The sequence below is a fragment of the Trichoplusia ni genome, chromosome 27, assembly GCF_003590095.1.
Source record: "Trichoplusia ni isolate ovarian cell line Hi5 chromosome 27, tn1, whole genome shotgun sequence".
Taxonomy (NCBI): Eukaryota; Metazoa; Arthropoda; class Insecta; order Lepidoptera; family Noctuidae; genus Trichoplusia; species Trichoplusia ni.
The window spans coordinates 4,610,618-4,626,319 of NC_039504.1; the positions used below are offsets into that span (position 1 = coordinate 4,610,618).

General features: G+C 37.2%; 1 protein-coding gene across 4 annotated transcripts in view; it reads right to left on the bottom strand.

Moving 5' to 3' along the window:
- Positions 1-536: 536 nt before the first annotated feature.
- The window catches only part of LOC113505947 (organic cation transporter protein-like), a 29,513-nt gene continuing 14,347 nt past the window's right edge, over positions 537-15,702 (bottom strand). For 2 of the 4 annotated variants that reach the window (XM_026888829.1, XM_026888830.1), the window contains exons 2-10: positions 12,032-12,119; positions 11,102-11,274; positions 6,298-6,532; positions 4,077-4,177; positions 3,144-3,292; positions 2,689-3,017; positions 1,835-2,147; positions 1,428-1,609; positions 537-1,089 (exon numbers count right to left, since the gene is read on the bottom strand). In XM_026888829.1, the coding sequence (XP_026744630.1) occupies positions 862-1,089; positions 1,428-1,609; positions 1,835-2,147; positions 2,689-3,017; positions 3,144-3,292; positions 4,077-4,177; positions 6,298-6,532; positions 11,102-11,274; positions 12,032-12,058 (1,737 nt within the window). In that variant the 5' untranslated portion in view covers positions 12,059-12,119 and the 3' untranslated portion in view covers positions 537-861. Of the gene's footprint in view, positions 1,090-1,427; positions 1,610-1,834; positions 2,148-2,688; positions 3,018-3,143; positions 3,293-4,076; positions 4,178-6,297; positions 6,533-11,101; positions 11,275-12,031; positions 12,120-12,527; positions 12,822-13,115; positions 13,318-15,702 lie in introns of those variants that run through there. The other 2 variants (XM_026888833.1, XM_026888831.1) reach the window with 2 other exon arrangements.

Sequence of the window (15,702 nt, forward strand, 5' to 3'; positions counted from 1 at the left end):
ATGAGTTTTGTGTTCCAAATATTACAAAAGCCGTGAATGATTTAAGATGAGATGATGACATTTTTATTGAAAGTGTATGTTGATGCGATGAATATTTTTTTACAAAAATCATGAAATATCGCTTGGTACTGTGACAAATATTTGTCAAATGATTCAAGTGGGATAATTACGTAAAAAATAACAATCTTAATGAATGGGAAATATTACAAAAATATTATTAACATCTAAATGTTAGTTGATGATGAAAGCACAACGTAGGCTGAATATGTCTTTCTCATTGGCTTCGTATAAAATTGAGATCTTATCGTCGCGTCCAGTCGAAAAGGAACTAAGTCTAGCAATTAATTACAGGTACAGTATAAATATTATAATTATAACTTATTACGTTAGGATGATTATATTATACTGAGGCGGGCTATTGCCACATAAGACACGGTGTCAGCAAATTAATACAAATCTGTGTTGCTTCATTGTTCGTTACAGAATTAACCAGTCGCATAATTGTTGTCAAGACGATGTTTTTTTTATGATTTATAAATTTTATTCAATGCTTGCATGTATTTACTGTCACCGTTGCTCTATAAGGTAACTTTATCCTAACGGCTTCCAATAACCAAATATCACAAAAACCTTATTGCCTACATGATATCACACTAAGCTTAAACCTTTATAGAGTCCGTAATTAGGTAATACGAGTCCGACATCTTATAATACAAGACGATAGGTTCTATGAAAGTTTTTTTGAGATTCGGCTTGAACCAGTCGATCAGAAGAGATGACGTCACTACATGAGTCCTTGACAGTTGCGTTGCGCGTCACTCCTCACTATTATTTGTCGTTACTGTTATTATGAACTACACATCACTGAGCTTCTTTATCTTTGGTGAGGGTGACGGCGACCCTGGGCAGGTCGTCCCTGGTGACGTCCCCGGCGGGCTCGTCCTCGGGCTGGTGGTCGAGGTTCTCGGCGTCGAGCACGTCGTCGGGCAGCGCGGCGCGGCTCGTGTCCGGCAGCAGCAGCGCCAGCACCGCCGGGCCCAGCGCCACGATACCGAACACTATGCTCGGCAGACCAGACATGTACTTCTCCTACAATATAGATTTCATGTGAATATTTAAAAGCTTTCTTCAATACAGATTAATGACGAACGGTTGCAGAATTATTTCACAACTTATTATCTTACATCATTAGATAACATCGATCGCCGCGTAGAAACGGAAACCAGACGGTGAAATATTTAGCTGTAAGTACCTACAGCAAATGTTTTACAAAATTACAGATATGCATCCGCACATTATAACCATTTTTTTCATTACTTTTATGATGCCAATACTCAAGCAAACCATAAATCATGGGACACCACTTATTCGGGTTCTGTTAGCCCTGTAAGATTTTCGTGTACGAAACTTAAAGAGCGTTTGTTTACCAGCAGCGGCGCCTGCGGAGCCAGCACAGAGCCGAGGCGGCCGACAGTGTTGGCGATGTTGGTGAGCGAGTTGCGCGACGTGGTGGGGAACACCTCCATGGCCACCACATACATGGAGAACACGCCGTAGCTGCTGCACATCTTGCCCACCAGATAAAACAGCACCGACGCCCACCAGATCGCTGCAATTAGGAAATTAATACTTATTGTCTGAACGGTGTTTTAAATTAATTTTTAATTAACTTTATTGATGATCAGAGTGTACTTGTTATTGTAACAAAACAGAATAGTATTTAGAAATAGGTTTGTTGTATCAATTTTATTTTTATTTTGTGTTTATGTCCAAATTAGATAACGAGATGTTGAGAGCGCTTTCCTATAAATAATAAGGCAATCAAAATACTTACACTTGGGCACAAAGGCGGAGGAAATAAAGAATATACAGCACAAGGTGTAGGCGACACAGATGGGGGTCTTCCTGCCGAACCTCGTGAGTGTGAGCGCGGTGATGATCCTGGTGGGTACGGAGACCAGCAGCAGCGCAGAGAAGTTCAGGTACTTGTTGCCGGACACGCTGGTCGAGTTGATGATGGTGCCGTTGTAAACGAACGTGCAGCAGATGAAGCACGCCGCGATCAGCAGCACGCGCAGCAGGATCGTGCGCGAGCGGAGCACGGACAGCAGGTGGGGCTGCTCCGACTGGGATCTCTTCTCACCATCCTGAAAACCATATCGATTCGTCTGAGATACCTATGTATTACAGTAATAGTTAAAAATAGTTAGTAAAAGCCACGCTTAAATAATTTAATCGCTAGATAAGACTGATTGATCTTTCAGACATTACGTATTATAATTATCAACACCATTATCGTTAGTTTTGCGTATACAATATCTGTGTTTGGTTTATCTGCCGCTAGATAGGTATGGATCAAAGATCAGCAATCTACATGCAACCACGTATTCTATTCAAATTGTCTACTTTGTGTGGAGTTTGCTGAACCTTCACAGTGGAGGCTGATACAAAACCGTTATTTGAATGGGGCTCCATTACATCATTAATACAGAAATGTTATCGGTTAAAGATCCGGAACGGATGTTCATGACATTAAAAGCAATTCTCCATGAATTGCTTTTATGTCGATGAATGTTACATAGGACAATCGACAATATTAAGGACATTGGCCAATGTTAGAGGATATTTTTAAACGAGCTTTACTGTTTCTAGGTTAATCGTTTGCAAAATTAGATGAAATATCCTTACCTCATCATTCTTGCTGCTCTCTCCAGCTATAGTTTTTAACATTTGCTTGGCTTTGTTCGAGAGCTGTATATTATTGATCTTGGCGACTTTGTTCAGCACTCTGACGGCTTCATCATTCTTGTTGTGCGCCAGCAGCCACCTGACACCCTCGTCCACGAGGAAGATGTAGAAGACGACGACGAGCAGCGGCGCGTAGATGGCACGCATCATGTGGCGCCAGTAGGGGATCTTCCACGCGATCAGCCCGAAGAACGCGCTGCCGATGCTGGCCAGGATGTCCGAGATGCACGAGAACATCACGCGACGCTTCTGGCTCACGGTCTCTAAAGCTAAAAGATTAAGAAAAATGTTCATTATTCTGTTATATTCTTCGATTTCATTTTTAATAAAATGCAGAATAAAACCTATTAGAAAATTCAATTGCAAAAAAATGTTTCCGATTGCCCAGTACTCACATAGAACCATGGAGGCATTCCCGTAGCCGAGTGCGGTCTCGAGGAACTCGAAAACCAGCAGCATCCAGTAGTTGACGGAGAAGGACTTGATGAGGCCGGCCACGCCCACCACCAGCGGCGTGCCCACTATTATCACCTTACGACCGTATCTGAACACCAGACATGTTTTTCATTTATACCGATCACCAAGAAAGGTTATACTTATAAATAATTTCGTAGAATAATGATGGTGTTGGTGTAAAGTTGTGTGGCCTTCACTAATAGAAAACGGTGAGTGGGTGATCTTAGAGGCAAAAGAATGAAGTAATGAATGTGAGCAAAACACACAACAATATATAGTTTTGAATGTGGAGGAAATCTTAGTCACAAATCATTTATTTACAAAGAAAATAATAACTAATAAACTTTTGTTTTCACCTTTAAATAATTTACTGAAATGATGTTGCTGTTTCCAAACAATTTATTTTAGGACAATAGTAGTGCTTACATCCGAAACTAATGTGTATTTTGTTTCTTGTGCTTCCTGTAGACCTTGACCTTGCTTTACTTAAGCATTATTGTGAAAATTTATTTAAATAAGTACATTGCTAATTGTAGCATGTTGTATCTTTAATTTTCAACTTCTCTAGAAATTAGTCCAAACTACGAAGTTTGTTAAATCGTCTTGTGGGTGTATGGCATCATTAGATTAAAGCCCCGAGACGATCAAACGGGTTTGATTACACTCATACATAATATTGTTTTGACCATATGTTTGATTGATTGGGAGTTTTTAAGAAGAAGTTTCATATTTTGCTAATTAGTAAGTACCTACCTACGTTTTACTCAGGTGTGAGAGTTTTGGACAATTTCGTTTTAAGTAGCTACCATGAAAGTATCTGACATGCACATTTTCATTGCTTCGGCAGCTATTTCTGGTGACTTAGTACTTACTTGTCTGATATAAGTCCGGAGATAACAAATGAGAACACGAGTCCCAGGTTGTGGACGGTGCCGATGAGGGTCCGCTTCCACGGCTGACACCCGAGGTCGAACTATGAACAATGTGATCATACGCCATTATAATGTACAGGAAGAGCTAAGCTAGCATACGTGGTAGTAAGGGATAAATTAGGATATTAGCTGTTTATAAATGGGCTTTTTAAAATCAGATGCTCCAAACGATTTTCACGCAGCCGTTGATGCACCGTCCTACTTATTGCATGCACACGCCAGCCGGGGCTCTTATTGAAAGGTGAGGATCGTTTAAGGATTGTTTTGAGCATCGCCTTTTTTTCGGTCGCCCCCTATTGAAAAGAGAAAACGGTTTGTGTATCATTCATATTTTACTATGGTGAAATTATTTTGTTGTTTTATTTCTGTTATCCAGGTTAGGTACATGGTCCGGTTGGGTTACATCACCTAAGCTGTCTGGAGATTATCAGCACTTTCGATAAGTTTTTTTTTTATAATTAGTGTAATTTTCACAATATCAAATATTATCCCCAATCTTATCAATAAAGTGTATATTTAGAATATTTCGGCTAAGTACTAGCTGACGCAAGGACTTGTTATGGTTGCCGAGTATCGCAGCTAATCAAGTGTATTCAATTAACTCGACTGTTGAAACTAAACAGTTTTCTATGTGCGAAGATGTTAAATTACTCGAGGAAAATATATTTCATCTAGATTCATGACTTTTTACGACAGCAATAATTTTATATTAGTGATAAAAGAGGAAGTCATAAATTGTAGAGAAATACAATAATGAGCAAGTAAAATGTATGGCAACAAAATAACTGATTGTACACACATCGTGCCGGCACATACACAATTACATTAAGTAGTGTTTTGTCCGAGTAATGTGTTCCGAACAACAAGTCACCGTGATGTGTACGCGCATGACCGATGCCTATTGTGGATGACCACTTCAACTAGACGCTATTAACAAAAACAAACTGATTTTCTTTTTTGCTTACAACATAAAAACAACTCAAATGGCACAATGACCTGAACTATTATTACTTCGGAAGGTTAAGTCATGCAGCCTGCAGGCTTGCTGGAGTCTGACGTACTATTAGATACCAAATATGCCACTTTAATTTGTGCATAATTTTTACCACTAGCTACAACCACATTGAAATTCCAAGGATTATTATTAAGGGTTATAAAATCGCGCGCACTTTCCTGATTCAATGTATTTACCTTATGGTGATAGGTGAGTTTAATATAATTTCTGTGATTCAAATAGGAAATTGTGAAAAAAGATTGGAAATCGTTTTATGCTCGTGCAGATCACCAGTGTTGTCTTGTAGAGAAATGATAAATGATAGTGATCGTGTGTGGAGACAGCGCAGCAGCCGCTCATTACCGCTGAGCTCGGTACCGCGGCGGCATCCGCGCGCCCCCGTGCGTGACGCGGCCCTGAACCTGCGCGATCACCGTCATTTCACAGCGCACCGTAATCACCCAGTTATCATTATCACGTAAATAAACAACGTGCAATCGAAAAATCTGCGTAAATTATGGATGTATGCGCTTGAGGCTGTTGTAGAGTTTGGTGCGGTATTTCTTCCGGATCACTTGACCTGGTGCTGACCGGTATAATTTTTAATACTTATTAACCTATTTGGAATAAATGACTTTTGAATTCGAATTTTGACTTGGAAAAGGGGCTGTTATGTGTTTATTTAAGTATGCATACTACAATGATCGGGCATTCTTGACAAAATACCGCATTAGGGCAAATTTAAATCTGCGATAATTAGAATTTGAATCGCCAATCTTTAATATGCCGCGTAGAAACGAGAGCCATATGTAATCATGATTATCCACTTAAGGGACTTCTCAGCATTTTGTGTTATTTTATCACATACTTAATACCTATTTCGTTTGATCTGGATCCTGGCTATTAGCTCTCGTGTCGTCGTGACAATGCGAATCGTTTCCGATGGTCTAGACATGATGTGGTATCTTTTTAAGCACGTTTTTATTTTTAGGCATGCGTTTAACAAAACTTTGAATATTATATACTTTTTCAGAGATTTAAGCACAGCTTAAAAATGGGCGTTTTTCGTACCAAGAGACTGTAACTATTACGTGTATTGTACTAGTGTGTACTAGTATGTAAGAAGATGAAATGTATTTCTAGTGTGTTTTGGTATAGAATACTCACTTCAGCGACGATACTGTTGTAGTCTTCATAAATGACCTTCTCGCAGCGCTTGGTCTTGTTCCAGGAGAAGTTCTCCGGCGCACACGTGTATTGCTGGCTCAGCATGGAGCTGTTATGCGTGGCCTCGTCATAAGGCGTCATTCTATAGCAGGTGTTGGTTTCGTTCGTGAGCGCGTACGGCATCCACGACGCGTTGAACCGCGAGTCCAGTGCCTCGCACTCCGGGACCGCACATCTGGAATTAAATATATTATTCCAGGTGAATAACTTATATGCAGACGGAATAATTATGCATTTAAAGTAAGACTACTATTTTTGGTCATCATCATCATCATCATCATCATCATCATCATCATCATCATCATCATCATCAGCCTTTAGTTGTCCACTGCTGGACATAGGCCTCCTATGTGCGCCATAGCGCCCTGTCTTCAGCTTGCCGCATCCAGCATCCGCCTGCAGTCTTTCGCTAGTCGTCATCCCACCTGGCCAATGGGCGTCCTAAACGTCTGCCGAGTCGCGGTCTCCACTCAAGAACATTTTTTTTACATCCTTACTAATATTATAAATGTGAAAGTAACTCTGTCTGTTTGTCTGTCAGTCTGTTACGCTTTCACGTCTAAACCACTGAACCGATTTTAATGAAATTTGGTACATAGATAAAGTTGACCTTGAGAAAGAACATAGGATAGTTTTTATCCCGGACTTCTATTGGAAACGCGATATAACCGACCTCGACGTGGGCGAAGCCGCGGGCGAAAGGCTAGTAAATTTAATAAAAAGCAAAAGAATATGTAACAGCAAAGTTGTGCCGTGCTAAATAATATTTTTTGTTTAGGTACTTGTTAATTAATATAAACACAACAGATACTTAATGAACAACATCAAAAGCGAATACAAAACAAAGGTTCTCAGTAATTATTCTTCTTATAATCTGTGATCCAATTTCGGACCATTGAAAATTTAACACGAGTCATTTAACATTACATTTAATCATATTTAATTTTGGGTTTAGATAAATGGGGTGATGACAAAGGCTGTTTGCGGTGATGAATGATTGTATGTCAACAAGACTATAGCACAATACACTTGTGCCTGATTTAATTATTTGGCTAATGTTAATAGTAGCGAGTAACTTGAGTCACGGCTGTGAACATGTGTCGGTCAACGTCTCCGCCTGTTATGTTTGCAAGTAACGTGTCGCCGTGGTATTGTCATGGTAATTGGATGACTAGGAAACACAGATTACGCATCTACGAAAATATAGCTGAAGATTTAAGAAGCTGTTGTGTAGCATCACAAATATGTAAAAATGGCTTAAGTATTACCAGCTTATTCTAAGCCCACGACATTATTGGAAAGGTGGTTTTTTCTGCTAGAAAAGACTATCCTCCATTTTAATGTTGGTTTACTTAGGAGGCAACTTAACCGGCTTTAACATTGATTTCACCGAAAAACGAATTCTGTTCTTAAGAAGAATACAATTTCTCTCAAAAAAGAATTATATTAATCAATTCCCAAACTGCAAGCACACGTGAAACGTTATATAATTTTGGCTATAAACGATTTTATGTGCGAGATATGGCTCACTTTGAAGCAGTTTACATGTATAGATGAGGTACAGAAGATACACTAAAAAGACTTATACTATATTGTAGGTACACGTATATGCCACGGTATTCCTCCTAAACAGCTAGGCCGATAGCGATATTTTTAAGGAGATTGCACCCAAACGCTAAAGACGGAATTAGTAAAGCTCCGCTGTCTGTCCGTCACCATTCGGTATTTCATTAACTGTGTTAGCTAGCCAGTCGATATTTCATGGCTACGGCAAATACTAAAAAGTGAAGATCGAGAATAAGCAACGATTGCTACTGTTCTAAATTTGTTGATGGGTGGCAAAAGAATTTGAGGGAAATATTTTTTCGGTGTCGCAAGTATGAGAGTTATGAGAGTTATTTTTTTTTTAATAAATGCAGACAACATCACATACATTGTTCTGAACCCAAAGTAAGTTGCTGAAGCACTTGTGTTATGGAATTCAGATACAACGAAGGTACCACAAACACCCAGACCCGAGACAATGTAGAAATGTGAATTTTTACATTGACCCGACCGGGGATCGAACCCGGGACCTCAGAGCTGGCGACACCTTGAAACCGGTGCGTACGCCACTCGACCACGGAGGTCGTCATAATAAAGTATAAATCGCCATTGACCGGATATATTTTGGATGCGTTTGGATGATGTCGTAGCTAAGTCAGTTAGTAAGTTAGTATTGTGTGCAGGTATACCAGCAGTGTATGAAGAATTGCAACGCATTGCCATACACCGACACAAAAACGCGGATGACGTAGCACGGCGGTTCAGGTTTAGTCAGTAAAAGTCTGACGCTACCCATTTCCTCCCCCGAGGGAATGGGTGTCCACGAGGATACCCACGTCTTACCAAAAAAAAACAGGTATACCAGCAGTGGCATAAGCACGACGTCATTTCTATTTACGCCCGACGCTGCTGCTGCTATTTTACAAGTATATAAGTTAAGTTTAATGTACCTAGTGATAAAATGTGATATGTTAGTAATAGTTTTATGGTATTTTAAAAGTATAAATAATTATTTAATATCCAAGCAATAAAATAAAATACAACATACCTAATATATATTGCTCAATGTTATCGCAGTATATAGGAAATTTTAAAGCCATTTGTAATTAATATAGTTTATGTTGTACTAGCTGTTGACCGCGGACCTGCCCGCTAATTGAAAATGATGCTACGGGAACATAAAATCCCATGTGGTATTCTGGTAATCATCTACCTGAGCACCAAGTTTCATCTTAATCCGTTCAGAGGGTTTTGCATGAAAGAGGAACAAACACCCATACATACAAAGTTTCACTGTTCTAATATTAGAAGGATTTTATGCGAGTGAACCTTCTGGAGATTACTTGTATCGTGTCCACCTGCTCAGCTGAAGGTCGCACCAGATGTGTGTTGTATAATACGCTTTATTTATTGTTTTATTTTAACGACTACTTTGACACCTGTTCCTTTTTCGCACGCAATATTTGTGAATGAGTAAGTTGAATGCGAGGAACGACTCACATTTTTACAAGTGTTATTGTGACGATTATTTAAACAAAATATGAGCCAGTTTCTATTATTCATTAACAAAGACACAAGAGAAGCTTGTTAAAAGTTATTAAAGTTGTGTATATCTTTTTCTATTTGTTATATGTATTCATATTGATTTTATTTACTTAGTACTTACTTGCACCTGAGCTCTCGTCAGTAATGAATAGACATAAAAGAAAGTTTTGAAAAATCAATCGTCAATAAAATTTTAATAAAAGGACAAATATCAACTAATTTAGTAGTTTAGTGTTCACTTGTTAATAACTTCAATGTGTGTTCACTATTAATAATTTGTATGATACGAAATATCTCCATATTGAATAACCTGGTGCTTACAATGTTAAAATGTGATAAACAAACACACGTGAACAAACATTGTATACCTATTGATATAAATACATGATTTATAATCCATTAAATATTTAATATAATATTTAAAAAAGAAACAACAGTTACTGACAAAAAAGAAAAAGTAATTCGTCCAACAACCTTTTTGCTTTGAAATTATATCGTGATATTCTATTATAAATTGGTGTTTAAATAATCAAAGAAAGTAATATGATTTCATTAAACAGCGTCAATATTATTTAACATTAAACGATGGAGCAGTAGTGTTAGCAAGCTTTAGGTGTTACGCTCAATAAGTTGACGTAAGACGATTGTGCACCGTTTACATAAGTCTCCGGCAATAGGCTGTAACAGCGAACTCCAAGTTTCATAATGTTAAGTAAACTGTACCACACTTTCGAGAAGGTAAAACATCCAACACGATGTTTTCCTTCCTTCCCTTGCATCTTAATCTCTACCTATCGTAACAGATTGACATACGACTCTATAACATCTGAGTCATAAACATAGGTAACAGTAATATAGTGGACACTCTTAGGTAAACATTTATGTCTTCCAGTAGGTATTACCTAATAAAACAATATAGAAGGTTAAATATGCCCTTTGTGTAACTACTTTCTGCGGTTGTAAGTGTAAAAGCGATTGGAAATGGAAACTATTACGGAAGAAAAATATCAGTTGAGCCGATTTCTTAAAGGATAGAAAATAATGAAATATAGTTTGGTACAGAATGTAGGAAGAAGGAAATTCTTAGCTAAATGAGTAATATAACCGCAAGTGAGTGATCATGTCTCGTCACAGACACACCTGCGGGAAACAAGGATACTAAGACGAGGACGTCACAGGAAAATTGGAAATCAACTCTCATAGCGTCACTAACTCTTAACTTTCTTTCCTTCACAAACCTCTTTGCGAACTAATTCTCATGCTCATTTTTACCTAAGAAACTAACTACGGTTTTATTCACCCGCCACGAGACATGACTGCTTTTTTTAGCTTTGGGATAAGCTGTAAAGAAGCTATTACTTTTCCTTAACTTCTTCATTAGAAATTGAAATGAAACTACTTTTACGGATTTTATCGCGGTTTAATTTTTTATTTTAGTTCCAGACGTTTCGACACCTTTGCAGGTATCATGGTCACGGTCTGCCCCTCAAAAATTAAACCGCGATAAAATCCGTAAAAGTAGTTTTATTTCAATGTCTAACATTCGCGTTCTTCATTAGAAATTGTGCCCAAGCCTTAACATAAAGACTAATTTTATTTTCTTTCGATGTTTATGAGTGTCGGGATCCCACTAGTGTTTGGTATAAAGACTGACCTGAAATCGACTTCAGCGGCTGTGAAGACATAGTTGAAGTTGCACATGGCGAGGAACGAGTCTCGGAAGGCGAGCAGGAGCAGCAGCAGCAGCTGGTACTTGCCGAAGCTGCCCAGCTCGCTCAGGATGCCGTCCAGGTTGAACTGGCTCTCCTTGCCGCTCTCATCTGACACCTGCAGCCAAACCAACACGATAATCAACGTACGAACATATAGACGTGTTAGGCAGACCCACACAGTTATTAAGTGCGCTGGACGTGCACCATGTACTCTCATAGATGGATAGTTCCTGCTGTTGAAGCGAGACAACGCACTACAAGAGCGCGCGGAGGCAGTTTGCAAAATAAAAAGTCGTAATTTTGCTAAAGCGATCGAAATAATCGCACTGCGCCTGTATGAAAATATTATGACTGTATGGGTCATTAAAAAAGTGTAATTGTATGAATTTTCGCACGAGGCAGGCTTTATATTGAGCGTCTAGAAACACTTTCAATTTTATGTATTTAAGCATAGAGGAATTTTCATGTAGAGTTTATGTAAATATTTAAATAATTGAAAAACTAGTTCGCTGAAAGATTTTCTTTTTTTTCAGAACAATCAGTAGAGTTTATTATACCCTCTTTAGAAATATATTTTGTATCTTCTCGCACCCCACAGTAAAGTTTTAAACACTTTCATTTTAGACTACGAAAATAATAACTATAGCTCTAAACTGAAGGATTCAAATTAACTAGTATTTGTAATGTTATTGTAAGTCCTTTATAAAACAACCAAACCAAGATATGACATGTGTACACAGTAATAGTAAATCGTTGTATGATATTGAGGAACTATTCCTCATTATTTCCTTCCACTGTTAATGGTGCATCAATACGAATAACTAACTTTAAGTATAAACAATAAAAGAAAAAAGGTTGCATACGTTACTCACTTTGACGCTTGTTTCCTTGGTAACCATGGCGACGGCTAGCGGCGGCGGTTCAAAGGCTGCTGCACTGGTTGTCACCACTGCGCAGCATCTGCAATAACAGGATCACTCACTCACTGTCCCACACAACACAACAACACGTATACAAGACATATTTCTTGGCCCAGATATTAAATATGTTGATACTAAGTTACAGGTACTGATGAAACATAATATATTTGTTTAATTAAATGACAAAAATTAATACGGAATGTTACCGTAACGAAAGGTAACCAGCTCTACAAATAAACACTCTATTTTAAGAATGAGAACTCAAATCTGTTTAAATATTAATATAGTATACGTCAACCAACCCTAAATCTGTGTAATTATTTTTAATTTTTGAATAAATTAAAAAAATACCAAAAATAATATATGTTTAGAAAACTTCCGTATATTTCGATACTGTGCAGGCGATACTAATAAAAACGCGTTAAGAAAACCGCTATCAAATAATTACAAGATTAGCTGATGGTAATATGAAAGTTTCCGGAGAGTGCCGGGCGGGTGCCGCTTGCCGCAGGGTTGTGACAATAAGACACGGCAGAACAATCATGCATATTTAAAGTACTTTCCTCTGCGTACGTAGGTAACTACTGACTAATAGATATTACAATAACGTCATACAACTGACACCTCGAATGGTTTAAGAACATTAAGACATGTTTTGTTTAAATGGATGAGGAAGATACACGTTTACCTTATTTTTGCGATAGTTCAATAAATTATCGCGATTTTATACAACGAGTTTCACAATAGGAAATAATACGTTTTTTTTAAGTAGAATGCATTATCTGATTTGCTCAACCTAGTTACGCGGACAACACGGTACACAGAAAATCCGGCCTCTGACAACCCTAAATAACTATCGAAGATGTACGTATAAATGCCAACACCTCAATTTGCCGTCCAAAACACGGACAGACTCATTTTAATAGAGGATCACCCATTCATGGGCAGACCGCGCCGAGCGACGCTTAACTTGCGAACGATCGTCACACAGGGCTGTTGCTTAGCTAGAAACTCCTCAATCAACAATAATACTTACTACTAATAAATAAGATTTATAACGTGACAAACTTGCAGTAAATCTTCTACAGAAAAACAGCTAGAAAACTGTACAAATAATAAAGCATTGTCGATGCATATGTGTCGAGAACAATACAATTAAATGGTCACATAAAACATGAAAGTAAAATCACAATAACAGCCGAGTGTATCACACGGGTTCACGTTCACGACTATTAGAAAATTAATTATTACTTATTTAATGTTTATTTTATTACATGCTATCGATAAACTGTTCAATTATTATGTAACGAGTTTTATATTATAGTGGTTGTTACCGATCACAGGTAATATGCCGCCGTGGGATGGTGTGGGTTCAAGTCCAGTTTAGTAATGAACTTCTAATACATTTGGGCACAGATCTCACTAACATTCAGGAAGGGGCCTTAATTCTATTATATACAATTATTGTCCAAATCTCTTTGTAATTTGACACTATTGGTATTCTCTTCAGCAATGATGCGGATAACTGTCCAAAGGCACAATTAATAACTCATTAATGAAGCGATAATTATAATTATTTCGGAATAGTAAAACAATAGTGTAGTTGGTATATTTTCTTATTTCTGGTTTAAGAGTACCGAAACTAATAAACAATACTGATTACTTATGACAATACTATAGCATTATTTTGAACTCAAGATTCATAAATGACAATAAAAATTGAAAACACACATTACATGTATTTTACGTACTAATAAAATTGAAATAAAAACGATATGAAATTATAGAAAACAAGTAACAAAACAACTGTAAATTATAAAAGATATATTTTATGTAAGAACAGAAAGTGTATAATTTAAACTCTTAATTGTAGTTTTCTTACACGTGGTAACAAGATGATCATTTAGGAATACGATATGCATAGCTTAATATAGACAATTCACGCTTATAAAAATAGTCCAATGCGTTTAGGTTCTGTAATTTCCCTGCAAGTGTTATTATCTGAAATCAACTAGTATGATACAGAATGAGTTCAAGTTTAACGGTTCGCGGTAATTTTTGTAATTACGATTCTATACTTATAATAAGGTACGTTCTGGACACGGTGCGTAAGGATACAAAAATGTTCATGAACGAAATGACTTTTCATTGCATACATACATGTATTTCATTGATTATATTAAATGTATATTTTAAAAGGTAAGACTGCGTGCTACTGGGGACTTTGTTGCGACCTTTCTTCTCATGCAGCAAGAGTACTAAGGAAGGAATAAAGGGTGTCCAAATAAGGGCTGCTATGCTCTCCATTATATTTTGCCCTTCAAAATGCTATTTACTTTAATAATTTGATTCTTTTTTCTTATATCTATCATCTTACTGTTTGCATAGCAAGTGGAAAATATTTATTCGGAAGTACTTTTTTCTTACGGCGGATTCAGTTAAAACACGTGCAGCTGTTGACATAGCAATACTGAATACTGTCAGAATGTAGACGGACGTAATGTGAGTACTGGATATAATACATTCACGATATATATTACAGAATCTTACCTCATACACCATTAGGATACTGCTTTATACTTATGAATAGGTAATTAAAAGAGGATTTACTCGTAAATAAGTATAACAAAAGATACACAAGTAAAAAAAGTGTTACTTGTCTGTTCGTTTGGCTAAAAGTCTTGGGATATTAATTGTTTAGTTTAAGATAATATCCCCCCAAACTACAATAGTATTTAACTAGAAATATCATTTGTTCAGGAAATAGTATTTTAAAGAAGTCAACATGTCATTCAAGTGACATGTCGTTGTAATTGTTTCGTAGTGACCGCTCTAGCACAAACACTAAACAACAAGCTGACTTAGACGTTGTCGCGGTTGTCATTTCGCATTTGTTTAATTACTCTAGCTCTTATTCCATTCTATATATCTTCATTTGTTACTAAATGTATCTGGTAATGAGAATTAAAAATATTTAATATTGACTTTAGTTATTGAATTAAAACTTAACAGTATTATTAAGTACGATAATTTTATAAATATATTTCCTTAGGTATGCCGTACTTTACCGTAGGTTTACGATACTTTTGCAATACATGACGCTGTGATAGACGTAAGCTCTTGGAAATGTAAACAGATGCCGTGCGGGGGCATCCGCGGGCTCAGCTAGTATGTAAACATTCAACCGTTGTACTATAACACACACCAAGTGACATGTAACTGTCTCCTCGTGGAGTGACTAATGCCCCCGAAATACCGCACAAAGGAGCGAGAGACAAAGAGTGCGCAAACATTTTGAATATTTGTCACTTCGGAGAACTGTGTGACCGAAATACTTCTGCCGATGAATAAATTTTAATGTTGTTGATGTGAAGAAAGCTAATAACATCTACGTGATTTTTATTCAATTTTGCTAGAGTCATAATTTATTTGATTTTCTTATAATCTTGTGGTTTACTAGAAATCGCCGGTTCAAACCCAAATCTTTTTGATGTTTTGAATATTTCATGAGTATAGTAACGAACTAAAGAAGTATATGTATTAACGAAGAATAAAAATAAGATTTAGGCATAGTATACAATATTGACTTTTATCAACACAAAACCAGCATAGATACGGTCACA